General features: G+C 49.3%; 1 protein-coding gene across 1 annotated transcript in view; it reads right to left on the reverse strand.

The window, feature by feature from the left end:
- Positions 1 to 27710, reverse strand: part of IRAK4 (interleukin 1 receptor associated kinase 4) — a 149925-nt gene that overhangs the window by 62101 nt on the left and 60114 nt on the right. Inside the window, exons 4-5 of the mRNA XM_069628018.1 lie at positions 24534 to 24656; positions 12241 to 12401 (exon numbers count right to left, since the gene is read on the reverse strand). Coding sequence (XP_069484119.1) covers positions 12241 to 12401; positions 24534 to 24656 — 284 coding nt within the window. The remainder of the gene's footprint in view (positions 1 to 12240; positions 12402 to 24533; positions 24657 to 27710) is intronic.

The following is a 27710-nucleotide window of genomic DNA, read 5'->3' on the forward strand; positions in this document are numbered from 1 at the left end:
AAGTGGGCTTGTTTTGGCCAATGTAGGCCAGTTTGATGAGTTACTTCACTATGCGGCTAGTAGTTTTCACCAGTTTTGCGGGATACATATTCTTTAAAATGCACAATTTGCATCACATTTCTATCAAAAGCTCCCCCTTGGGCACTACTCAGTCTGTCACAAAAGGAGTGCGTTGCCATTTGCAACTGTGGGCCACTTTTTCAGTGATGCCAAAACAATTTTATGGCCCAGTCCAAACCTGATTGAGCCGAATCCCTGGACTATGGAATATGACCTCCCACTTCCATTACCCTAATCCCCCGTTATACGAGTTCAGTGGTAGGAGAACCTATTAAAACTAAGATATCTAACTGTAGGTCAGTCAGTTACCCATATATTCAGGGAGACCAAGAGATCCGACCCTTGCAGAGATTTACTCACCAAGAGTCAAGAATGTTGCTAAAAATGACAAGCCAGTGCCATGGCATCCCATATGGCAGAAGGACCCTAAAGGAGATTTGTGAAGTTCTTGTGTACCGACATGTCAGAAGGTAAAAAAACATCCAGCGTTGCAGCACTCCTTTTGCATAACAATACTCTTGGATGGATACAGAGCTGAAGGACTAACTCGGAACACCAAAGGAAAGCAGAGCGGCACACCATCCCCCACTATGGCATCCTGGTGGATACTCACTGATGCAGGGATGTGAGCCAAATCATAGATGATACCAGTACGGTGAGAGAATTTGTCGCCACTGAGGAGCTATGGACAGCCTGTGTTGAAGGGTTGAATACGAATTGTTCGTATTACAACTGTTCGAATGACAATTGACCTTTTCACAATTGACCGAATTGTGAAGGTCAATTTTAACATATATGCGGGGTGGAAACCCCCCGCAACTCCTCACCCAACCCAAACCCGCCCAATACATACATACATACATATATTACCAAAGCGATATATATAGATATATATATATATATATGCAATCAATTGTGAAAAGGTCAATTGTGACCCTTTAAATTCGGTCAATTGTTCATTCGAACAATTGTAAACGAACAATTTGGGTAATACCGTGTTGAAGAAGATAAAGCGGCGGGGCTGCCTGATGCAAAGACGGCTGCTGGCAATCTTAACTTCTTAAAATCAAGCACACACGCACCAGAAGAAGGGACTGCACTAATTCACTGTTCAAAATAAAGCCAGTGTGACCACCCAGTGAATGCTGTAAAATGCCTGAGAATGTCAGACGAAACGCCAGCAAGCTCAGCATCGCAACACCAGTAGACACCACGATAGCGAAACACCAGCTAAAGCCCTCAACAGAAGAAACAGAGTGGGGATAGGAGCAAACTGCACCAGCTGGCCTTATTAAAGCAGTAGAGTACTGAGAATCCTGACAAAGCTTGTGACCTAAAATGTCGAAAAGGGTGCAAGGCTGGAGAGAACAGAAGGAACTGGGTGTCCTATCCATGACGAGCGGGCTGCACTCTAGAACCCTGAAGAGTAAGCTGGGCCCCACGTCCTTGAAGAGTCACTGTGATGCCATATTACGCTGCTTCAGTAATCAAGAGGGCTCGTGGCGATCCCCTGATCTATCCATGTAGGTAACGCAGCATAAGCACAACTGATCAGGGCAGACAAACGAAATGACCCCGCTCATAAATTCAGTGAATCATAAAACTGATGCCACTCTTGTGAGTATAAGCCAAGTCAATTTTAGTTTGCCAAAGATGTGATTGAATACAAACAGGAAAACAAATCAATATTAAACAGGGCAAAAGGTAAAGCAACTGCAACAATAGTTGATAAACTTAACAGACATTGTTGTCAAAACATTGTGTGTAAGACAAAAACATACAACTTAATTGCCCCATACAATCTGATGGGATCCTGTAATCTCGTTAGAACAAAAACCGGTTGATTTAAACCACTCCCGATTAATTGCCGATCTCACTAAGGCATTGCAAAATAATACCATGGTCCACCGTATCATACGGCGCTGATAGATCTAACAAATCAGAAGAGATAACTCCCCCCCGATCGGCACCACCTCCAAGGCAGATCAAAGAAATCAGCCTTTTTTTAAGCTGCCTCAGAGCACACCACCCCTCCAAAGAGCCATGACTCCATGAATACGCCTCCACCCGTAACCCCTGCCCTTATATGTCCTGCATTTTTTTGTTGTCATCTATATGGGGGGTTTTCAACCCCTCCCTCGACTACCCTGCCCAATACACCGCCCAAAGAACAGAGCCCACCCAGCCATCTGCTCCCCGCCAAGATCCTGTCGTCATCACCCTGATCCCCGCAAGCACTAACCTGCTCACCCGCGACAGACCACTTCCTGCTTCCAGTTGATTGTGTCGGTCTTCTGTACGCAGCATTTCCTGGGCAGTCCCTTTTGGGGGCGGTCCAGAAAATGTGGTGACAAGACTGCATAACACACTGGTCGGGAGGAGTGGGAGCCTCTTCATACCTGACGAAAGGGTTAGCACTAGAGAGGGGGGGGGCTTTGTCCCCAGAGTCCGCCAGAAAGAGTAGTGTGTGCACCTTAATCAAACAAATGGGTGAGTAAGGGCCAGGGGTGGGGGAGGATTGGACTATTAATCCCAGAAGAGGGAATCAGCAACAGAAATTAGAGCCCTCATCCCTAGAAGAGGTGGAGGGGGAGAGCTTGTGGACACCATGGAAGGGCAAGAAACCCTAAACCAGATATAGGAGAACCCCTGGAGTCCCTAAAAAATGGGAAAGAGGGGAACACCAGATCTACCTAAACATAAAAGCTGCCTGCCGGGAACTCTGTTATGTCTTTTGTTGTCATTTTGTAGAGGAGAACCCAAATATGGCCTGCACTCCAGTCGTCCATTTTGAAGTACCAGGAACATTCACACCGAGATATGTGACGTATGATGAGCAAATAAACCAGCAGAGAGCCGCAGTAGGGCTCTGCCCAGTGCCCATCAGAAGAACAATACCTATTGAAGTACCAATAAACAGACAACCATGGACAGTAAGATACCCATTGAGAAAACCCTAACAGCAAATGAAACGAAATGAAGATTGCTTAAACACTGTCCCAGAAGAAACTCAAAAGGCCTTAATTGAAGACGAATGGTGACGACACGAGGGCCCAGACACTCACAGATGAAAGAAAACGACAACCAAAAGATGACACACATAGACGAAACGCCATGAATAAGGATATCATGAACTTAGAAGAAGAAACAATGTTGAAATATAAAGAAACTTAAGCCGTAAGCAGGATGAAGACAATCAACCAGCTAACGCCTGTACATATGCTTGTAACCGCAAGAAGCTAAGAAAATAGTGCGGCTTGCTATGCTTAGTAGAAGAATAGAGCGGCAAGCGCCACCTATACATATCTACCTCAACAAAGCACACTATATAAGTGCGAGTCCACTTTACACAAAGCCGAATTAACGCAGGTTACTAGGGGGTCAAACAGGACAGGATTCGTATTCCAGCTAAAACGAGAAGAGGCGGCTGAACCGAAACTCAGGAAGACCAGCTCGTGCCTGGGAAGTCGACCCAGAGAAGGAGCGAACAGTAGCTTTGTGGAATCAAAACCTAAGAACAGAACAGCCTATCTCAGGAAGGCCAAGATAAGGAGGCCCAGGCAGGTGGTAAGCCGAATAGGAATTAAATGTGCAAATAGAAGGAAAACTAAGCAGATTCACAGTGTGCTAGCACGTGACCAGCCGAGCGAGAAGAGGCACCTACGACTGGCTGTCGCCCTGACAGGAGATAACATAACTTTTTCTGACAAGAACCTAGTTTTGAGGCCGACCACAGCCAGCTAATTGACACATAGCCACTAAAGTACTGATTGATGGAAGGGAGGCCGGGTGAATCCTGGGGCATCCTGCACCTGGTTGACCATTCTCCGTGCTGTTAATTAAAGTGAAAATTTCTGCATAGGGTTGAAGCCAACCCAATCACAATGAACCAAATAATCTAGGGTCCTATAGATTTTTTTTTTTAAACAATTTTTATTATTTTAACAAACAACAAACCAAACATTACAACCTTTGTAGGACGTTCATAATCGATATCAAAACATCGTATTATACAATGTTTTTCTCTGTCCTTCCCCCTCCCTCCGCACAAACTCGAGCCATTCCATATGTACCTGCATCCATCTGCATGATCATTTTCAGGAATCTCAGTGCTTGTTCACTCTTCTGTTTCATGATTGACCTGGTGGGGGTTTGCCATTGTGGACACCAGTTGCCTCCAGGCTATCAAGGGGCCCACTTCCTCCTCTCCCCCCCTAGTGACCGCTTCAAACCATACCGCAGTTTCTGCTTCTGCCCATCTCAAGAGGTCCGTCCACCATATCTCGACTCTAGGCCTATGGGCCGCTTTCCAACACATTGCAATTCTACGCTTGGCTAAGATATAGGCCAGGTCTTTCATCTTACTAATATGCTTGGAGTGACGTGACCTGGGAAAACTCCCGAGCATGCATGCCCAAGCAGACCCAACGTCAAGCACCACTCCCCCACTGGCCATTCTCATCTTTATTTCTTCCCAGAACCCCTGCACCTCAGGGCAAGCCCAGAACATGTGCAGCAGCCCTGCCGCCTCCTCCACGCACCTAGGGCATTTCTGTATAGCCGAGCCTCCAAACCTGGCTATTCTTCCGGGGGTCAAATATGCTCTATGGGTGACATACAGATGGATCTGCTGGAGTCTCGCATTCCGGGACACCTTTTTATGGTTCCTTTGAGCTCTATCCCACTGTCCCTCTGTCATGGGTTCTCCCACCTCCTCCTCCCAGTCATGCCTCAGTTGGAGCAGCTCCTTCCCTGCCTACACCCTCAGGAGCCCATATATCCTAGATATTTCATGCCCACCCTCCAAGACATCATACATCATACATCATTTCCAGAGTAGCATCAGGTTCTTCCGCTAGCACCGTCTCCGGCCACCGCTCCTTCACCCATTTCATGAGCCTAGTATAAGTGATGTATTGGCCTCTATGCAACCATGTCTCCTCTTGTAGCCTCTGAAATTCCAATGCCCCCCCTTCCTGCCATATATCTCCGAGGGTGGCTAGGCCCACCGATTCCCAATATCTGCGACCCCCTTGAACAGTTGGGAGTCATCCCTGCATAACACCGCCAGCGGGACCTGCTGAGAAAGCGGGTCTGGGTCACCCACAGTTCTCCATGCTCTGCACCAAACTTCCCAGCCTACCTCCAGTAGTGTCCCCATCCCCACCATTTTAGTTTTATGCAGCCACACTATCTCTCTTAGGAAGTATGGAGCTGTACCACCTTGCAAAAGCCTAGCTTCTGCAGAGTCCTCTGCGGACAACCACCTAGCCACATACAACAGCTGCCCCGCCAAGTAATATAGCTCAAAATTCGGCAGGTTTATGCCCCCCCTTATCACATGTGTTCTGTAGTTTCCACAGGGCCACCCTATTCCTGGAGTTGCCCCAAATGAAGCCCCTGCACATGCCATGAAATCTCACAAAAAAGTGTCTGGGGATCAGGTACAGGACATTCACAAAAAAATGCAAGAGTCTGGGCAGAACCACCATTTTGAGCAGAGCTGCCCTTCCCATCATGGCTAGAGGTAATCGGGACCAGAACACCATGCTATTTTTAATTCCCTCAATCGCTTTCTCAGTATTGCTTTTGTGCTCTGTCTCTATCCTATGGCATATGTTTACGCCCAGGTACCTGAATGTCATGGGCTGCCAGGGTATCTGCAGGATGGGCAATCTCTCCAATGGGGTGCTCTTATACCTTCCCAAGGGAAACAAACTGGACTTCCCAGGGTTCACCGATATGCCCGAGAGGGTGGCATACCGATCCATCACCTCCAGTACAAATTGCAGGTTCTCCTCCGGGTAGCGCAAGTAGAGGAGCATGTCTTCGGCATATAGTGATATCAGGTGTGTGCCTCCTGTCGTACGTATCCCCACCTCCCCATATTGTTGTCGCAGGCAAATTGCCAACGGCTCTAATGCCAAAATATATAACATGGGCGACCAGGGGCATCCCTGTCTGGTACCCCTGCTGAGCTGCCATTTATCTGAGATTGTGGTTCCCCTTTTAACTCTCGCCATCGGGGAGCTATATAGCATCTGGACCCATCCGATATATCCTGGCCCCATCCCGTATCCCTTCAGGGTCGCCTTCAACCATGGCCACCGCACTGAGTCAAAGGCTTTCACCGCGTCCAACGACACGATGGCCAACTCGCCCGAGTCTCCCTCGGCTTGATCAATGATATGATGCAACTTCCTATGGTTGTCCGTGATGTTTCTACCGGGGACATAGCCTGTTTGGTTCGGGTGTATCAACTTACCAATTACCCTCTTTAGTCTATTGGCCAGCACTGCCGTGAGTATTTTGCTGTCCTGATTCAGCATAGACAGGGGCCTTTAAGACCCACACTCCATGTCTGGCTTGCCTGGTTTCAGGAGCAGGATGATCACTGCCTCGCGGAGAGACACCGGCAGTTACCCCTGCTCATATGCTTCATTAAACATGGCGAGCAGCGGCTGAAGTAGCTCCTGCTTATACGTTTTATAAAACTCACTGGGTAACCCATCCGACCCCGGCGCCTTACATGTGGGTAGGTGTTGGATCACCACCTCCAGTTCGTCCGCGGTGATGGGGGCATCCAAATCTGCGCGTTCTAGGTCATCTAAGGTGGGCAGCCCAATGTCCTCTATTGTTTCCTGTATTTCTTGGCTCATTTCTTCTCCTGCGTCCTCATATAGTCGTCTATAATACTTGAGGAACTCCCAGTTTACCCCCTCTTGGTTATTATAGATTTGACCTTCCGCGTCCCTGACCTCTCTGATCACCGGGCGGGGGGGGGGTCTCATTTTTGTATAACCAGGCCAGTAATCTACCCGGTTTATCCCCCCCTGCATGTAGCCTCTCTGTATATTTCTTGTAATTTAGTCTGCATAATCTGTCCCAGAGTTCACTAAAAGCCATCTGTAAGTCCTTTATCTTGGCGCTGTCCTTTTGGGTGGTCCCCCCACTTTGTATCAGGCCCTCTAGCTCTCTTTCTGCTTCAAGCAGTTCCCGTTCAATTCCCCCTTGGAGCTCCTTGGATTTTGGTATAGCAACCCCACGCACCACTACCTTAAATGCCTCTCATACCATTCCCACAGAGCGTACACTGCCCGTGTTAATTTCAAAATATTCCTCAATGGCCTCCCTCAAATCCTCTCGGAATCCCGCATCCTGCAGAGCCTCAGTTCTGAGCCTCCAGGTCGGGATTCGTGCTCTGGGGGGTTGATGTTGCCACTCTACGTCCAGAGGCGAGTGGTCAGATAGCACACGGGCCTTGTATTCCGCGCCCACCATTTCTCCCACTATCTCGGCAGCAGCAAACATGTAATCTAGCCTCGTGTGCAGGTCATGTGGCGCAGCGTAATGCGAGTATTGCCTATCCATAGGGTGCAATCGTCTCCACACATCCTCTAAGCCGAGGTCTATCAACAGTGCCCTTACCGCCCTGGCTGCCGGCACCGGCTTTTCTGATTTGTCATCTGACCTGTCTATCCTGGGGTTCAAGGTGCAATTGAAATCCCCTCCCCAAACCATTGCGCCACCCACCAGGGGGCTAATCTCACTATACAGAGACCTAAAGTATGTCGCTGTATCATGGTTAGGGGCATACAAGTTTATGATGTTCACTTCTCTATTCTCCAGAAGTCCCGCCACCACCACCATTCTACCCTCTGGGTCTGTCGAACTGAGCAGCCGAAATGGCACATGGGGTGCCACCCATGTAATCACCCCTCTTGCATATGCCGAGTATGTGGCCCCTATGACAGTACCCCTCCATTTTCTCCTGACCACCTCCAATTTCTCCTTGGTGAGGCGGGTCTCCTGTAGCAGAGCTATTTCAATCCGCATCCTCTTTAGGTACATCATCACCTTATTACGTTTTAGATAACTATTGAGGCCCCGCACATTCCAGGTCACGACTCTAAGATTACCCGATGCCATTGACTTGATATTCTTCCCCTCTCCACTTCCTCTCTATATAGGCTTGTTTCCCTACTTAAACTCTACATAACAACAAACACCCCAACCACCCCTACCCACCACCCTCCCCCTTCCCTTCCCTTCCCTTCCCCAACATTGCCCTCCACCCCCAACTGTTGCCCAGCTCCATCCCTGGATCTCAGGCATCCCTGCATCTAGCTCTTTCTGGCAATAGCCTGTACTCAAAGCTCTGCAGGGTGAAGTCGCCCTAATGGCTAGCCTACTACTGCTACTGCTACTCAGAGGGTAAGGTGCCTGTATCCTGCCGCTCCTACTTGCTGCAATTCAACCACGCATCGCTATATATTTTACTCTTGTGTTCATTACTCTATATTCCAGTCCGTCAAGCTCCGGCTAAATCCAAGATGCCATATCCCATTTTCAACAATACCCATCCATTACTATCTAGCGATGTCTTTCCCAAGTCTCTACTGGGACACTCTGCTGCGTGATACCCCAATATATATGTAACATCCCCATCACTTATCGTGCACTGCTTGGGCCCACTCTGCTTCTTGTTCCGGACAGCCCTGCAGGTCCAGTCATGTCGCCACTTCCTCCGGGGTGTCAAAAAACAACATCCAACTCTTGTGCAGTACTTTTAGTCTGCCAGGGTACAGGAGCATATATTTGATGCCGGCCGTGTGCAGCCTCCTTTTTACAGCCACATAACCATAACATTGTCTCTGGACCGGCATGGTATAATCCGGATAGGCTGTTATAGTAGCCGAGGCTCTTTCGATCGTTCCTCCCTTTCGAAAGTACTCCAGGATCTTCTCGCGATCTCTGTAATTCAGAATCTTAGCAATTATTGCACGTGTGGGAGCTCCAGGCTTCGGTTTCCTCATGAGAGCCATGTGCGCTCGCTCTACTGTGAATCCTTGCGAAAGTTTGTCGGCCCCGATTTCCTGCAGGATCATGTTCTCGATATAATCAGTAGGGTCCTGACCTTCTTCCCCTTCCGGCAGGCCCACCACGCAGATGTTGTTACGTCTGGCCCTTCCTTCAGCTTCCTCCGCCCGACTCTCCAGGTTGGCTACCTGCTGCTTTAGTATATGAATCTCCTTTGCGTTACTGGTGCTGGTGTCCGTATTAGTTTTGACCGCACTCTCCAGATTGCTTGTCCTGTCCGCCAGCATCCTAACATCTTGCCGCAGCAGGTTGACATCTATTCCCACTGCGTCCATTTTGGCCTCTAGAGAGGTTCGCAGGTCCGCCATTGCTGTCCCCCATGAGTCTTCTAGCTCCATTATGGACATAAGTATCTGTTGGTTTTCGGTCCCAGAGGGACTTTCCGTGGGTGCATTTGCACCACTGTGTGCCGCCACCTCTGGGGACTGCTGTATTTTAGCAAACGCTTCCATCGTGGGTTGCTTGCTTTTGCCATTGGTTACTCTCCCCGTCATCTTGCGGTCCAGGTCAAGTGTTGTTCGCGGCGCGGCTGTTCTACTTCGCTATCCTTCTGCGTCGCTTACGGTCCCATCCAGGCCCAGGCCAATATCCTCGATGTATCTCGTATGGATTCACGAGCGCCGAGCTATCTCCACGGGTGGGGTGTGTCCTCCCACGTTTCAGTTCGTCCTCGTTTCTTGCGGATTGCTGCTGGCCTCGGTCGAGCCACCTGTCTCTTGTGCTCCTAGTGCTCTGTACACCACTGTCAATGTTCACTGAGGTCTCTCCTGTGCCGTCCACCACCCATCTCAGCTCTATATTCGTGCTCTCCAGTATTCGGACTCAGTGTGCCATCCCCGCACTCTCCTGGGCCCTTTGCTCCCTTCCGACTCCTCAGGGTACTTATGGCAGAGAATCCACTCAGGCGTTCACCCTCAACAAAGTGTGGAGACCACTTGTGCCCCCTTGGCTTCTAGCACTTTACAGGCTCAATATTGTATTTGCGCCTACTACCATGATAAATAGTGTCCATTCACGGCTACCATGTGTACCTCACTGTCCAGTCCCCCGTGTCCGGTGATATTTAGCTCGGCACCCCGGGGCAGCCCAGTTCGGGCGACCCTGGCCAACCCTCTCTTCAATGCAGCTTCCACGCTGCTATGGCTTCAGCTGCAGCTCCTTCCCATCCGAGTTTGAGCCTCCATGTCCTTAGCTCAATGCGTAGTTGCCCCCGTCAGGAGCCCTATTTCGCTGGCCGCTGCTCCTGTGCCGTGGCCCCCTACCAGTGCGCATTGCGCCCGTGTTTGTTTGTTGTGGTTCTTTCGATTGTTTTTTCACGTTGGCAATATATTGCCCCTTAGGCCCCGAGGGGGAGGGGGGTATTTGCTGCACCGGGTCTTGGGTTGCCCACTATATCCGGGCTATATTGCCTATTTGCACTTAGTTTGGTTGTGGCGGCAATCTACAGCGCTGGCGGCGCTATTTCCATGTTTATATAGTGTCCTTGCAGGATCATCCGTTGTTTTTGCCATGCATCTGCACCTACGGTGTACTCGCGTGGCCGCGACCCGTATCTGCAATGTTCGCCTCCAGCTTTTAATGACGCTCGCGGTCACGCAGGCCGCACTGCCCGTGGGGGCTCTCCGCTCCGTTGCCGGGCCTCCTGCTCCTGCTCTCGCCAGGCGCTCCCGGCGAGGGAATCTCCATCTCCGACGCTTCTCGGGCGATCCCGTGCGCCCGCAGTCCCAGCGCTCTGTTGCAGCCCTCCTTACAGGGCCATGCCTCCCTCTTCACTCCAGGTATAATCCTGCTGCACAGCGATCAGCAAGCTCCTCAAGGACACGCCGGCTCCTCGTTCCACGTGGGCGCACTCGGTGTTCTCAGACCTCACTTCGAAGGGCTCCTTTGTCTGAGGTTGCCGCCATTTTGTCACAATGTTCCACGGCATCCATCGGGGGGAAGCAATGTATCATTGCATTAGCTGTGGTGCTTCAATCTTCCTGCTGGGACAGGCATTCAGGTCTCCACGCATTCATGGTCATTTTGATGAGCTTTTTGTGCTGAGTCAGCGTTCTGACTGCATGCGTTTCATTGGATCAGCTTAGGATCACAGAGCTCCTAGGAAAAGCAGCCTACTCCATGGCTGCCAAGCCATGCCCCCCCTAGGATCCTATAGATAGCAACACCAATGGGACGTTGTACTTTTAGTGACGTCCACCGTAGTCCTTTTTGAAGGAAGGACTTAGACGCCCACCTAATGGTCTTTATCCAATCCCCGCACTCCGTTACCATATACAGATATAGCACCTATATTTAAGTTACCTTTTCCAACCAATAGAATTGCATGTTAACTTTTGAGTGTTACACGTCAACGATGACGACTTTTGGGTATAAATGTTACTGTTTGTATGAAGTTGTCGGGAGTTGAAGCGAGACGGGCTATCGCATCACTGTTGATTTCCACGTTTCCCTGTTTTTTGTACTTGTCATTAAACAGTCTCCCCTTTGCCAAACCATTGAGTTGACCTTATTCATTGGTGTTGGAGTAAGAAAACCTGCACCCCCATCCACCTCAAGATGCAGCTATCTCGTCTTAAAGTACTACAGAGCAAACTCTGACTCTATGGGCCGGTCAGGGGTCTCTCTAGTACACTTTGATCTTCAATACTTGACCTCAAGGACTACATCTGGTATCAGGTAATATTGTCCCCATATATAATGTCGCCATACATCTACTCGCCGGGAAACGGTATAGGTGACATTATATATGAGGACAATATATGGGGTAAATGGGAGCGGGTTGAGGGGGTGTCCCCCGCTCCATAAAAAAATAAAAAGAAATGTGTGGGTTGTGGCTGTGACCCCCATAGGTTCCATAAAATAATGGCACTGAAATAAAAACTTCTTGCATGGCGACATTTTTGCAGGGACATTATCACACGGAAAGCTACATCCACAAGGTCTCTTGGGTTAAACCCATCCTAAACTAATTTCCATGCACCATTCTTCTGTCGGACGTACTGATTAGAACCCCTTATTTTGGGGTCAGCATCTGTGTCTAAACCGGCCTGGGACAACGTTTAAACTATTTAAAGAGTTACAGAAGTGTGTATACCTAACCCTACACCATACAAAGGGGATTATGAGAAACTTACAGTAGAAGTAAAACAAGCATATAAAATATCCACTTAAGCATGAGGTCCTTGATCTTCCTGAAACCTTTGGGCCTGGATTGGACCACTATTCACAGAGGCACAAGCTAAATAAACTACTGTCGAAATTTCAAGAGGCACATTAAACGAAGGCTTGAGAAGAACTTACAGTTGTTAGTTTTTTCACTGCTACTATTTTGTCACGGTCATAACCTTTGTATACAACTCCAAAGCCGCCTTCTCCTAGTTTGTGGCCTCCAGCAGATACAGGTTTATCATTGAAGTTACCGGTAATCTTCAGTAATTTGTTAAATGAAAACATTTGAACGTCTGCAAAACAGAAAATAAAATTGCAGTTAGAATACACCTTAATTTTGAGTGGAATTAGTATCTGGCAGGGAGATTTTGATTAGGTCCATTTCTGGGGCTCAAATATATCACTATTTGGTTTACAGGGTGCTGTTCACATTTGGATTCTGGTCTCTCCAAGTGGTAGAATGACTGGAGCAGTCAAGGCAACACTCCAGGATGGTTCCATGTGTTAATATCCCCACAAACATATCGGCATATAAAAATATCGCCATATTTATGTGGCGATATTAAGGCATGGAACCTGCGGGGGACACCCCCACAACATTTCTAAAGGAGCGGGGACACCCCCTCAAACCCCGTTCCCAATATCCCCAGAAATTATCCCCGCCAAAAATATCGCCTATGGCCGTTCCAAATGACCATATATACGGTGATATTTTTGGTGGGGGTAATATTACCTTCAGAAGCAGTAAGCAGTTTTAAATGTACAGTAAATACTTTTGATTATCACACAATACAGGAATGGCCACACAAGATAGCTATACAAATCTATTTTTTGAAAATATTTTTTTTTAAAAACCTAAAACAGAATATTGATAACAATTTAGTAAATGATCTCACAGGGCCAAAGCATGTTCGAACATTTCGCAGAAGTCCAAATTAACGTTTTGAAAGACAAACAGATTTTAGAATTACAATCCAAGACCCCGTGTTATGCCTCTGGGTCCTGTAAGGGTGTCAAAGAAGGAAGCTGACACAAAGGTGACATGATTTGGGTTCTAAACAGTCATTTCTTAAGTAAAAGACCTCACTATCCCCATTTATAAGAGGGGTTTCCCTGCCTCGAACTAAGACTAAAGTAAGTGTCAGTATGTCCACCAAGCCAAAGTTCCACCGTCCTGAGTCAAATCCTACTCTAACCCTTATACTAAAAATGAAGAGTAAACTAACAGAAAATTCCTTCTTCAGGAGAATGTCTCCCTTCTTCTTAATCAGCGTCCAATAGTTGTTTCCTATCAACAGAAAATACCAGAGGCAACGACTCCATTTCCCTGGCTTAGGGCTTCACTCAGTCTTTATCCAATGTCCAGGAGATTCACTCCCTACTCCTGATGTACACTTATGTAGTTCCCAATAGAACCAGGGCGAGTGACTCCTTTGTCGTGGGTCTCCAGTACAAGTCTTCGCACACTCAGTACACCACAAGGGCAGGGGAAATGACTCCCTTCCCCTGGACTCTTCATCCCAGCTCTTTGTCCGATACCAGGAGAATTAATCCTTTCAGGTATTTTTTGATAAAGTTCTTTCTCAGTGTTGAGGTTCCAAACCTTCGAGAGGGCCAGCGGTTTCCTTACTCCCATTGTACTGATGAAGATTTCCTCTGATGCTTTCCTTTTCGCTCTTGGGGTCCCAGACCCTTCTCTGGCGGCTAGTGATTTCCTTGCTACCACTGCACCGAGGAAGATTTCCTCAGATGCTTTTCTTCTTACTCGTGGGGTCCCAGACCCTACCCTCGTTATGCCCATTAACTTCCTGTCTAATATTGCGGACATCAATCTCTGTTCCTTACCTGGCGTGATCGTCATTTTCCACGCTAATCCAGTTTCCGCCATTTCCTGCCATCTCATTCCTTCTCTCTCCACCCACCGGCAGCTGTTTCTGAAATACGCAGCAACCACTTTTCTTTCCTTCTTTCTGCCTTACTCTGCTTTCGTAGGCCTTTGTGAGGGTGTGTGCAGCTCGTACCACTTTCCATAGCTGTGCAACACTGTGTGAAAGCTTGTGAGAAAGTCTATTTCTTCTAGACTGCTTATTCCGGACCCTGCTCGAGTACGTGCCTGGCTATACTATATAGAATCTCTGTTACACCTACGTAGGACCAATGTGCCTTCCTTTTGTTTCCCTTTCCCTGTTCTTTGTACTTTGTTTCTCTACTTCTGAAGGGAAGTCTGTCCAGAATGCAACAAACCATCAGCAGGTTAATCTGCTCATCCGGACGTTAGTGGTGCCACTAGCCAGATCCAGGCATCGCTGCAGGTACTAGGGTTACAGGATCCTCTGGGTCTGGGGAAGAAGGGAGGCAGTTGCCCTCATGTAGGACTCGCCTACAAATATGTTCCCTTGTCACCAGAGCACCAGCAAAATGCTGGCATTCAGCTCAGCCTCCAGTACGATTACCTCTGCTGCTGGCTGCTATGCCTCCTGCTCCAAGACCGTTTCTATTTACTTTACTTTATTGGATTTATATAGCGCGGCCGCTGACCCGGAGGCTTAAGGGTGCTAGAACACAAAGACAGAAACAGGTAGGCCTAGAAACTAATACAGGAGAGAGCCAGTATGCTGACATAGTTCTACTGAGGCAGGAGACATATGGAACAAGTTGCTTACCTGTAACTGTTGTTCTCCAGCATGGGTCTGCCATGGATTCACATGCTCATGAATATTCCCTGTCGTCAGGCTGGGAATCCTCGGTAAAGAAAAAATCTTTTTCAGTTTCGTTTCTGAACTGTCTTTCTACTGATAACCAATCACTGGTCTCTGGGTCATACTGCCCCCAGCCAATAACTGCCCTCTACCTAAGCCCCTCCTCTGGCAGCCATCTTCAGATTTGGTAGCACGTAAAGAGGCAGTAGGACCAAGAGAAGAGACACAGAGGGGTTGGAGGGAGGGTTCGCATGTGAATCCATGCCAGACCCATGCTGGAGATCAACAGTTACAGGTAAGTAACTTGTTCCTTTTCCAGCATCGGGTCTGGCATGGATTCACATGCTCATGAATACAATACATAGCAGTACACACATGAACAACCACGGGAGGTGGCAAGGATCAACATTAAGCATCTCTTACCTCCTCACCAGGCTCACCTTTAAGCGAACAGGTTGCGCAGCACTTCCTGGCCGACTCTGAACTCCTCCCTGGAATCCCGGTCGACACAGTAGACTCTCGTGAAGGTGTGTGCCGACTTCCACGTAGCAGCCCTGCATATGTCCAGCAGGGGCACACCAGACAGAAACGCCGTGGTAGCAGCGATCGCTCGGGTCGAATGGGATCTCGGACGGCCGGCCAACGGTCGGTTTGCCAACCGGTGACAGTGCATGATGCAGCTGGAGAGCCATCTGGAAATGGAAGCCTTTGAGAGGGCCTTCCCCTGGTTCACAGGTCCAAAATTCACAAACAGCTGTGATGTCTTTCGAAAACACTTTGTGCGGTCTACGTAGAACTTCAGCGCTCTGGCCACATCCAGCGAGTGCAAAGTCCTCTCAGCAGGCGATGAAGGCGACGAGAAGAAAATAGGTAACACCAAGGGCTCGTTCAGATGAACGTCCAACGGCACCTTGGGCATGAAGGAGGGGCGAGTCCTCAGCACTACCCTCGTCTCGTGGAAAGTCAGGTATTGAGGTTTACAGGAAAGGGCCTGGATCTCTCCCACTCGTCGTGCGGAGGTGATGGCCACAAGAAACGCTGTTTTCCACGACAGGAATTTCAACAGTGCCGAATGCAGAGCCTCGAATGGAGGGCCCATGAGTCTGGTTAGCACCACATTGAGCTCCCACACGGGGGCCTGGGCCTTCTCCGGCGGGAAGGAGCGGAACAGTCCTTTCATGAACTCCTTCAGTAGGCGGTGCGACCACAGCGACAACCGCCCCGGAGTTCTGGTGCAACGGGAGATAGTCGCTAGATGAATCTTGATGGAGGCATGTGCCAGACCCGACTTGGCCAGCGACAGGAAGTACGGCAGCACTTGAGGGGTCGTAATCCACAAAGGGTTGATCTTCTATGCACAGCACCAGACAGAGAACCTCTTCCACTTATGCCCATAGCACGAGAGTCGAGGACGCCCTGACCTTTGCAAGGACCTCCTTGCAGTCCGCTGGGATATCATAGCCTCCGAACTCTAGTGCTGCAGGAGCCAGGCCTGCAAGTTCAGCGATCCCGGGTCGTGATGTAGGATGGCGCCTCCTTCCCTGGCGAGAAAATCTGCGTCCGTCGTTAGTTTGACTGGGGGAGAGGGGGGCGCTGACAAGTCCAGAAAGTCCGGGAACCATATCTGCTTCGGCCACGCCGGTGAGACGAGGATCATCCTGCAGCGGCACCGTCTGAGTTGACTGATGAGTCGCAGAAGCAACAGCAACGGTGGGAACGCATACAGGAACAGGCCGTCCCAGGGGAAGGAGAATGCATTGTCGGCTCCCCGGCTGGGGAAACCTGCTGGCGAACCTCCGGCACTTGGTATTCGTAGCCGTCGCGAACATGTCTATCTGGGGGTTGCCCCATCGTCGGAATAGCAGATCCACTTGATCCTGCCGGAGTTCCCACTCGTGGCACGAGCGCAGCTCCCTGCTGAGCGAGTCGGCAACAGTGTTCTTTACTCCTGCCAGGTGGAAGGGTACCAGGAACATCCCCTGGGCTACAGCCCAGTGCCACAGATCCTGAGCTTCCTTGGATAGGGCTGGAGATCTGGTGCCCCCTTGCTTCCGGATGTAGAGCATTGTGGTGGTGTTGTCGGTGAAGACCCTCACCACCTTGCCCTTGAGGGACGGGAGGAACGACCACAAGGCCCAGAACACGGCTCGGAGCTCCAGGACGTTGATGTGTAGCGACCTCTCCTCTGGGCGCCAAAGCCTCTCGCATGGAGATCTCCGGTTTGCGCTCCCTATCCTTTCAGGGAGGCGTATGTCGTCACCATCTCCTGATGTGTCGGGGTCTGGAAGTCCATACCCGCCGCTAGAGGCGCGCGATTGCCCCACCACCGGATTGCTTGGTGGAACGTCTCGTTGAGGGAGATCTTGTCTTCGAAACTGCCCGCTGCTTGCATCCAACAGGCGTCGAGGAACTCATGCAGTGTTCGCATCCGCAACCTGCATAGGCGCACAAGGTAGATGCACAATGACATCATGCCGAGTAGGGACTTGATGGACCTCACCCTGGCCATGTCCTTGGGTCAACAGCCATTGTGCCTCGCCCAGGATGGCCTTCGTCCTTTCCTCCAACGGCGAAGCCAAACGCGTCACTGTGTCGAGTCTAGCTTTCATGAACAGGGTGTCTTTTGACGGTACCAAGTGGGTTTTCGCGAAGTTGATCGAGAATCCCAGATCCGTGAGCAGTTGGACGGTCTTCGCTGTGTGATCAACGGCGAGTTCCTTTGACTTTGCTCGGATGAGCCAATTGTCCAGGTAGGGGTAAACGTGGATCCCTGCAGGCGCAGCCGCGCAGCCACCAGTGCCAGGTACTTGGTGAAGACCCTGGGCGTCGTCTTCAATACGAAGGGAAGGGCCTTGAACTGGTAGTGTCGCCTTTGGACCACGAATCGTAGGAATTTCGATGTTCTTTGAGTATGGGGATGTGGAAGTAGGCATCCTCCAAGTCCAGCGACGATAGGAAGTCGCCCTCCTCCAGCTGTCCCAGCACCTGCTGAAGGGTGACCATCCGGAATTTCTGGGTCTTGATGTACTTGTTTAGACTACGAAGCTCCAGGATGGGTCACCAACCGCCAGTCTTCTTTCAGACGAGTAAGTACCGCGAGTACACTCCGGAGCCACGGATCCTCTTCGGGACGAGTTCTATTGTGCCCTTTTTCAGCATTGCTCGTACCTCCAGAAGTAGCTGTGGCACATGGTTTTCCTTCCTGGCCACAGGTGGTAGACGGGGACACTTCCTTTGGAATTCCAGAGTGTGCCCGTGGGCCAGCGCGTTCAGCACCCAACGGTCGGTGGAGATGGACTCCCACACGCTGATGAATTTCGCCAGCCAGCCGCCCACCTGGGTGCTTGGGTGGGGGCCCAGACGTCATGGCCGGTTCAATCTTGCTTCGCCGAGGCCTTGGTGCCTTGGCCTCCTTGGCGATGACTACGTCCTTGTGCCTTGCTGTGGCTTCTGTAGGCCTCCTGCGACGATGAACGGGCTACTTCGCTGTACGACGAGGAACTGCCACCAAATCCCTTGGAGGCACCTTGAGACTTGCTTCCAGAGGTCCAAAAGGGCGGCCATCGTTGATGGAGGGAAGCCAAGGCCCGGGCTGTCTCGGTGTCCGCATTGATGGCCCCCTTTGATGGTCGTCGCAGCCGACGAGATGACTCGTCCCATTGCATCCAGCTTCTTCCCCTCGCCGTCCAGTGGGGAATTGGAAGTTGATCCCGTCACCCCTGCCGATTTCTTCTTGGCCACTGCAGAGACTAACGAGTCTGGGGATGGCTGAGCTCTAAGGCACATCAGGGCAGAATCTGGGACCTGGTACTTCTTCTCATACTGGTCCCTTTTCGCAGGAGCTGTGGACGGGTTCTTGAGCAGCAACAGTCCTTCGTCCCAGATGTCGTCCAGTAACGGTAATGAGAGGGCGGTCTTCCTCTTGGCCTCCCGTCGTTAGTAGAGGAAACCCTCCTTCTTCTGCTCTTCGGGACAAAGCTGGAAAAGCTCCGATGGCCTGGCGATCATGGTGTGAAAGGAGCCAATTTCGTCGGGAGGGGAGGCCCGGGCAGGGGGTGATGGGCAATGTTGCCAGGTCCGCATATTATAAGCGACTGTGGGCTTGTTTTTGCCCAAAGTCGCTTATAATATTTGGAGGTCGCTTGTCGCGGTTTTTGTCCGCTTGTTGGACCGTCTGTGCACGTGTAATTGGGCTTGTTTATATTGCTGTTAAGCCCATTACACGTCGCACAGAGCGTCCTGCACTGGGCTGCAATTGCTGCTTTGTCTTGCTCTCGGGTGCGCCCTGTATTTTTCATATGCTTAGGTGTTTGGCACTGATGGGATCGTTACTTGCCCACCAGGTGGCCCATCAATGCCAAATGCCTAAACATATGCAAAAAAAAGCACACTTTAAAAGTTTTGTCATGCAGACAGACACACTGACATGTAAAGAAGGGGATTGGTTTAGTTTAGCAAGCGTCATTCTATACCAATATTATCCTGGTGATATCCCCAGTGCTAACGCATTATCCACTAATCCTTTATTTGTTTATTTTTTGAAAAAAATTTTTTTGCAAGACTGGGTTAGAGGATTATTGCAATCTATATACAACATTTTCTCAGATAGATGTATTCAGGAATGCCATGTTTCTTTTCAGCTTCCAATAGGCCATGTTACAATATTATATAGCGCCTTGGATTAAGGCGCTATATAAAACAATAAATACAAATACAATGTATTTCAGGGCCGTATTATTTTGCAATCTGGGACTTCTAGTCACCATGCAATAAAATATTGTTGTTCTAACACACTATGTCAGTGTTCTGTCTATGTATGTTTTTCTAGTTGTGTTATGTTTCTTACTTTTGAGACCTTTCCACAACGTTTTAGGTGCACGCTTGTTTTTTCTGCTTTTTTTTGGATGGGAGTCAGCTTGTTTTGGGCTTGTTTTGGAAGGGCATTCAGCTTATTTTTTCCTTCCGACCTGGCAACACTGGTGATGGGAGATCCGTCTCGTCGTCACAACCGTCGTCGTCCGTCCCCATCGTCGCTGTCTCCGTTCCCGTCTCATTCCTCGGTGGAGGTGAAGGCTGGAAGGGAGGGGGAACATGGAGTTACCGCTGCTTGCTCGGTGGGCTTCCCGATGGTCCAGGCGCTGCCGGATCGACCGCTAGGGATTAAGGGTAACCTTGTCCTTATCTGCGTACACAGGGTCTGGATAGCCATCAAGATTGCTCCTGAGTTGTCCTGTGGCATAGGCATCGGTTGCGACGGCTGGGGAGTGGGTTCCTCTGTCTCCTCCACAGCCCGCAGGCTCCACTGTTGCTTTCTACGTCCGCCTCGTCGGGATCCCTCCCATAGGACCGGACACACTTAAACCTCTTGTCAAGGATCTTTGCGACGCCAGCCCGCTCATCTTTGGAGGTGTATCTGTGTCCGTTATGGCTACCATGCCCCACCCTCTCTCTGCTCCTGGGGTATCACGGGGGTCTTCTCGATAGGGTGAAAAGATGATTCCCTCTGGGGTGGCAGGGAAACTCTAGGCCCGGCAGTCGTCTCCACTGGGGTAGCTTCCACAGGCTTTGCCAGGGTTGCCACGACTCCTTCAATCGAGGCCTTCGCCAGGTGAATCAGGGCCTTCGCGACCTTGGGCGCGCCTGAGGCCTTCACCTTCTGGAGAGGGTTGCTGCCTCGCTCCCCCTCGGCTGTCGCCGTCGGGATCGACCGGGGCTTCTCCCGAAGCTTACCCGGGTTCTCCGACTTCCTCTTCACCGAGCCAGAGGGTTGGCTCATGGATGATGGCGTTGGTGACATCGCACCCTGCCCGGCACCCAAGGAGCCCGAACCATCGGCACTCCCGGTGCCTGCGGACTCGTGGTGCTTTGCCTTTTGTTGGGCCCCCCTTGCCAGAGCGCCCTCAAAGGTCTTAGAAGACCGCTCAGACTTCCTCTTCTTCTCACCTGCTGCTGGGCTCTTACCTTCCAGCCAGTTGGTGAGTCGAATGCGACGATCCTTCATTGTCCGTTCGGACATGTTCTTAACAAAATGCACAATCCTTCTCCACGTGCAATTTGTCGTTGTGAAGGCAGTAGAGGCACCGCGAGTGCTCATCTTCATTGAAAACATTCTGTAATCTGCATCCAGGGCAGCTCCTGAACAGCTTGGATTCAACGTTGTGTTTCCTTTGTCCTGGGCCATGTCCACGCGGGGTAGGCCTCAAAGATCTTCTGGAATCCTCCAAGAAGTGAAAACTTGATGAAAATTCGCCCTTGAGGGGCCTAGAAAATTCCGAAACGGGTCCCTGTTGATTGGAAGTAGAATCAGTGGAGCTTGAGAAAACTCTTAGAAAAAACGCAATAAAAACTAGACTATAGCACGAGGACTCCCAACACTTAACCGTGCGGTAAAAATCTGAAGATGGCTGCCAGAGGAGGGGCTTAGGTAGAGAGCAGTCATTGGCTGGGGGTAGTATGACCCAGAGACCAGTGATTGGTTATTAGCAGAAAGACAGTTCAGAAACGAAACTGAAACTGATTTTTTTCTTTACCGAGGATTCCCAGCCTGACGACGGGGAATATTCATGAGCATGTGAATCCATGCCAGAACCCATGCTGGAGAACAGACATATTGGTGTTTTGGGGGCTTAGTTTGCCTCGGCATCAATACCTGTGCGACTGCGGGTGAGTCCACTCTTAAGAGTTAAATTGGGACAATACAATGTACACACAATATAACGTTGAAAAGGCGAGAGAGAGAGAGAGGGAGAGGGAGTGTGTGTGTGTGAGTGAGGGGGGGTGGGGGTGGAGGTGGGGGGGTTTAGGGGGAGTGTTGTGGGGGTGTACATTAGAACACATCAGCCTTATCAAATTAAGAAGGCACACAAAAACGTGTGAAACAATCTTGAGTAGCCAACTCGATAGTAGTGTAAGGGTGCACGAGGAGGAGAGGGAAACACAGGTGACAATGTTGTGGCTATGAACTTGTATTATTGGAGAAAACAAAGAGTAAACTCAACTTTCCCCCATCTCTAAGAGGGTTTTCCCTGCCTCATCTAAAATACTATGGTTCCGGTCAGAAGTTCCAGTTGAAACATCAACATTCCTTATTGCCCATAGTTGCTTCTTCACTATTGGGTTCCTGGAGAATGACTCCCTTCTCCTAGTATCTTGTTCCTTGGTTTTCCACCAAAGTGGGGAGAGACTCCTGTCCCCTGGCTTTCCCTTTCATGGTTTTGCACAGTTCAACAATACCAGGGGGAATGACTCCCTTCCAACGATTTCAACTTCACAAAAGAAAGGGATTGCTTAACCTCCAACTCTCTGCTTCAGAAAGTTCACTATTTCTTTATCCCAGGGGAATGAATCCCTTCCCTTGGAACATTGGTTTGATCCTTCTTTTGAATTCAACCGCCAGGAGAATGACTCCCTTCTCCTGACCTTCCTTGGCTTTGCTCGCACGGTGTATACCACTAGGGCGAAGGTGTCCCTTCCCCTAGCCTTTCTCAGGCTTTGTTTCACAGTTCACACCACCAGGGGCAATGACTCCCTTCCCCTGCTCAGGCTTTAGTTTTGGCATACTTGATTCACTCTCCTGCCAGGTACTGCCATTAAGAAGATGACGTAGGATGGATCTTCTTTCTCCATGTTTGGATGCAGGTTTCAGACCCGTATTTGTGGGTCCTTATAGTTTGGCAGACTTGTTTCACTCTCCTGCCAATTACTTTGCAAGCCGCTTGGCTGGTTCTTCATGGGGTCTGGCTTCTCCTTTGGTTCATTGTGCGGCATTCTCTACGTCTCGGTGCCGTATCTGCCCTCGGTCTCAGGCTCCACTATCTTCTGGACGATGTAGGCGCCACCCTCGCTTGGTGAACCTCCATCCTTCATCCTTCCTTCTCCTGGAATCCGCCTGTTCCAGCGGGTATAGGAGATCTGGTATCCCTGTAAAACCAGAGTGGACTGTCCAGCTGGCGTCTCCTTTGCACTTCCCGGGCTTTGCATTGGCACATCCTGGGTGGCTGCTGCTCTCCTTGCGATCCTTCTTTAGTTTTTATGACATTCGGGAAGCCACGCTTCCGCTGAAGTCTATACTGCTCTGGATCTTTCTGAGCTTCACTTGTTACATACTTCCAATTTTCTTCCTCTCCTCAGTACTGGTACTATTTGGGATCTTTTCTCTCTTCTTCATCCCAGTAGTTGTTAGAAGAGAAACGTCCTCTGCCTTACAACAGTACGTAGTTTTGGTCAAGGAGTTATTAGATGGAAAGAGGCTATGGTACGTGAAGGTATGAGGGTTTTATCGGGGCCATACCCTAGACGGTCGTCCCTGTCCCCAGAGGGTGCGTCTCTCCCCATGAGATTCTCCTGCTGCGCACCACTCCCTGCCGGACTATCAGGTAGTGGCCTCACCTCTGTGGCCTCATGGGAAGGGGAAAAGTGATGACATCCAAGGATTCGTCACAGTAGGCATTACTGTCCAACAAGAGTGTCTGGTAAATAACCAGTTTTGGCTACTTCACATATATTTCCATAGGATTCAATAAGCCTTAATGCAATAGTCAAGCTGACATTTCTTAAATGTTTTCCTTCAGAGGAAGAAGGCAACTACCATGCACAAGTATCTAGGGGCACTCCAGACAGAATTCCTGCAACCAGGTCTCCAGAGGTAAAGCAAGGGTAGCTCTAGGGCAGGTTTTTTCACCTAATTTCTTTAATGGGACCAGTGGTTTAACAAAAAAAGGTATGCTACCCATCTCCTCTCTCCCCACCCAAGAACACAAAGTCCTCCAAGTTAAGCCAGGGCCATCGGGGAAGACAGTTCTCCAAGTTGGTTGCGATGTTGGGTGTCCAAAGGCGCATACCCATAGGTAGCTTCATTTGACAGCTGGTTGAGGCCATTCAGTGCTTCCAGTCTCGGTTTGCCACCTAACAGTACCGAACACCACCACTTTGGACTTTAGGTTTTTTGTGATGGAGCTCAGCTTCGGTACCGAAAATGGAGTACCATGGCAATGCAGCAGGTGAAAGATGCAGTCTTGGTGGCCCAGCAAGGGTTTGCAGGCGACACAGAGGATGTACAAACTAGTTCATCTCCAGCAAAGTCCCTCTTCCTGGGGGAAGATTAGCAGACTGAGTCTGTGTCCATCACCAAAGTACCCCAGTAGACACGTTTTACAGTACTGGAGGCTGCATGACACCCCGGTAAAAAAAGATTCCCCACACTGGATGATGCAGACCAGATATCGATCCACAGCTTCTACAAGCTTGAGAAGACATCCAATAATGGGAGTCAGTGCAAGCCTTCCCCTGTCGAAAGAGTGTCACCATATGGTGTTTGGCTTTGGCAACACTGACACAGCAGTAATATTCAGGTGTCTCTCCATGGCCTCTGGTGCTTCAGATTCTAGGTTCCAGTGGCAGACCTCCTCAATAGCTCCAGATCCCCTCGTAATATACCCCCAGCCCACCTGCCACAGGACCTGCAGCATTCAGAAACTGAATGGCTACCCACACATGGATAGCCAACTCAGGCAAGGGTGTGGGGATTAAGGTATCCAAGCCTCTGGAGCAGACAAAGGCCCCCTCCTGTGCCAGACCCAGGCATACAAGTGAGAAGGCTGGGAAGCCTTTCAAATAAAACAACAGCACTGATGTAGCTGACAGCAGACGCAGTTATCACTTCAACAAGATTACCCAGAAGAGAAGAGAGAAATGCAGTTTAAAGACAAAATAAGAAGCTGCTGTTACCAGTGCCACTTTCTTCCTGGTCCTCCGACTGCTGCACCATCAGTACCATGCTGCTTGGCTGTGTGGGGGGTGGAGATGCCTCCACGATCTGGTCACCTGCTTCATTCAAGGAACTATTTTGGTCTTCGTTGAGTTGCACATTGGGAAGTATAAAAACAAAAAAACTTGCATTAGTGCTACTTCAGTTCCAGGATAGTTTCCAATATTTGGTAACGGGCTTTATGACACATTTCATGTGAAAATTCTGCGAATATCAATTCACACACAGAAGTACCACTGAGAAATGATTAGGCTAAAGAATAAACTCAATCATATCAACAGTAAAACAATGTCAAGTTAATCCATTTTAAAAAGCAGGTCATGCTTTCGGTACGTCAAGATCCAAATTAGTTTTCTTAATTTGAACTCACTAAACAAATGCTGGCATATGTGTCAAATCAGAGTATTCAGACTACCTACCCATGTTGCAAGAAAAGAACATACATTACTCACCATAATCATATCTGTGCTTATATCTACCTAGATTCACATGCTGTGTATACAGTCCGACAACTCGTGGTAATCACAGAGTATTGCATCTTTTTTTCAAAGATCAAAAAGGGACATTGACATCGGAGTGTCTGCAACACTATACCTACCGTGACGTGTGGCGTACCTATGACCCATCACGTACGGCCCCCCCATCCCCGTTTGTTTTTGTTCTGCCATGAGAGAGTCTAAAGAGAATGCATGGGTCAGTACAGAAGAAAAGAAGGTGTAAGACTGTCTGTGTTCCTTCAATTCGAAGGGAGGGGGAGCATGTCAATCTAAGCAGATAAAAGCACTAGAAATACAATTACGCTGAGTAATGCATGTCTTCTGATGCTTGTGAATCTGCTTAGACTCACGTGCTGTGCCTAGACTATGAGCAGTACCAGGAGATGGTGGTGGGATGTGAGAAGGAACCGTAGCGAAGAGATGTCTTAGCAGCGCCTGACCCACCTGAGAATCAGTCTTAGAATGTGTACCTAAGCAGTAATGTTGTGTAAAGTTGTGAGCAGAACTCTGGGTAGCTCTTTTGCAAATAGAGTATAGAGGAACATTTGTAATCAAAGCTATAGTAGTGTCATGACCCCATGCCCTCATGCCAGATAGGGCCAGGACTCAGGGTTCAATTGGGGCCTCAGGGGCCTTGCACTATCTTCCTGGACTCTCCTGGAGTCAGCCCTGACGCCTTTGGCACCACGCTCATGTGCAGAGTAGAGAAGCTCCTTGAAGGGACTACTTTTTCTGTGGGGGCCTGCAGCCAACATGGAGGCACCCACACAGTCTAGTTCTTAAGAACCAGAATGTGCGGTGCAGTGTTTTTGGGTGTGGTAGCCGGACTACTTTACAGAGGGCTATATAAACCACACCCAAGTTACAGAACGTGTTTCGAGTTATTCTGCAGCCAGCAGCGTAACGTTCATCGTGTCCAGCGATCTGATACCGGCGATCCTTGAACAACGGAACTGCAGAGGATACAAAGAACATCATTATTAGTCTCTACTTACCTGCGAATTCCATCCCGCTTCTGTTCGTCTTTCTTCCATCCTTCTGCTCCTCCCGATCACCCATTCAGTCATCAGCAGCTTCGGGCACCACAAACGCACCGGAACGAAGCAACCTAGAGAAAGAGGGAGAGAGAAAGACAACGTTAAATCAAGTTAAGTACAGCGCTAGCCGTAGTCATCAGGCAGACCTCACCTGGTTGGGCACTTCTCGGCGGGCATCATTCCGGACACATCGCACGCCAGGAAAGACCACTGCCACCTGAAAAGCAAGAAAGAGTACAGGCTAGCAAATAAAGGACAAAATAGCGCCGCACTTTGTGCATTACCTACCAAAATTGCAGTACGCTCTTGCGTCCTCCATTCCGGCGCGAGTCTCATCCCAGCTGCGCACTCCCGAACCTCCGCTCACCTAAGGGGGAATAAGAAAAGACAATCACAAGAAAGAAAGGCCAGGACATGTAAAGACTGTGGCATTCGGACTTAGCTGCCTTAAAAGACACTTAAATGGGCTTGCACCAATGAAGTTAACTTGGTCGCTCAAGCCCGCCGAAAACTACGCACACCTGCAGAGAAGGCAGGACAGAGAGCATGCCAGACATTACTACAAGGTGAGGAGAGGGCCATCGGGTCGAACCCAGGGCAGGTGGGAGGAAACTGAATCTGATCCTAATTCCAGTTCTCCTGTGCTTTCAGGTCCGAATTCCATCGGAGGAACCATCCGGGATCGGGAAGGGGTCCAGGGCAAACCCAGAAACCAGAGCCGAGTGGCGTCCCCTTGGATACCAGGTGAGTGTAACAAGTAGCTCCTGTGCCTCCAGCATAATGTGCTCAAGGCATAAAGGGTAAATCTCTCTTGGGCAGAGAGTAACATCTGTATACATTTAACCAGCCCTACACATAAAGGGTGTATCGGCCACTTTTACTACCTAAAAATAAAAAGGCCAATAAAAAAAAATCAAAATAGGGAGTAAAAATACTACCAACAAATGAATAGGAAACAGACACATAGAACCTTGTTCCCCTACTTTCAACCACAAAGCTCCATAGATATGTTTGGACTAGTAGTGCACGTGGTACCACAGGAGAAACTACTATTATGAATGCCTGATCAGAAGCAAATGCATACATAACTAGGTGCAAAGAAATAGTTATACAAAAACACTTACTTCCTTATAAAATACTCCCAATAGGAACCGGACTCCCTAAAAAATCATTTTACTCCCAATTTTAAAAAATAAGGAGTAAAATACTCCCACTTCCACATTCATCTGGATTACTGCATATAACAATCCATTTACAGATTGCCGATTTAGAGACAGTGTCCCCTTCTCTACCTGCAGCAAGAGAGAATTGCTCTGTCTTTTGAGTGTTTTTATTCTTACTAAGGTAATACACCACTGCTCTCCTAACATCTAGTGAATGGAGAACCCTTTCAACTGAGTTAGTGGGAATTCTGATAGAAAGTTGGAAGTTCAATGGACTGTTTTGCATAGAACTTGGAGATGAATTTAGGTGCAAAGCGTGGATGTGTGAACAAAATGACTTTGTCCTTATGAATAGTAACAAACGGGTCTTGAACTGAGAGAGCATGCAGTTCACAAACTCTCCTAATGGAAGTAATAGCCATCAGGGAAGCAGTCTTACA

The sequence above is a fragment of the Ambystoma mexicanum genome, chromosome 12 (assembly GCF_040938575.1).
Source record: "Ambystoma mexicanum isolate Mex_15411 chromosome 12, UKY_AmexF1_1, whole genome shotgun sequence".
Taxonomy (NCBI): Eukaryota; Metazoa; Chordata; class Amphibia; order Caudata; family Ambystomatidae; genus Ambystoma; species Ambystoma mexicanum.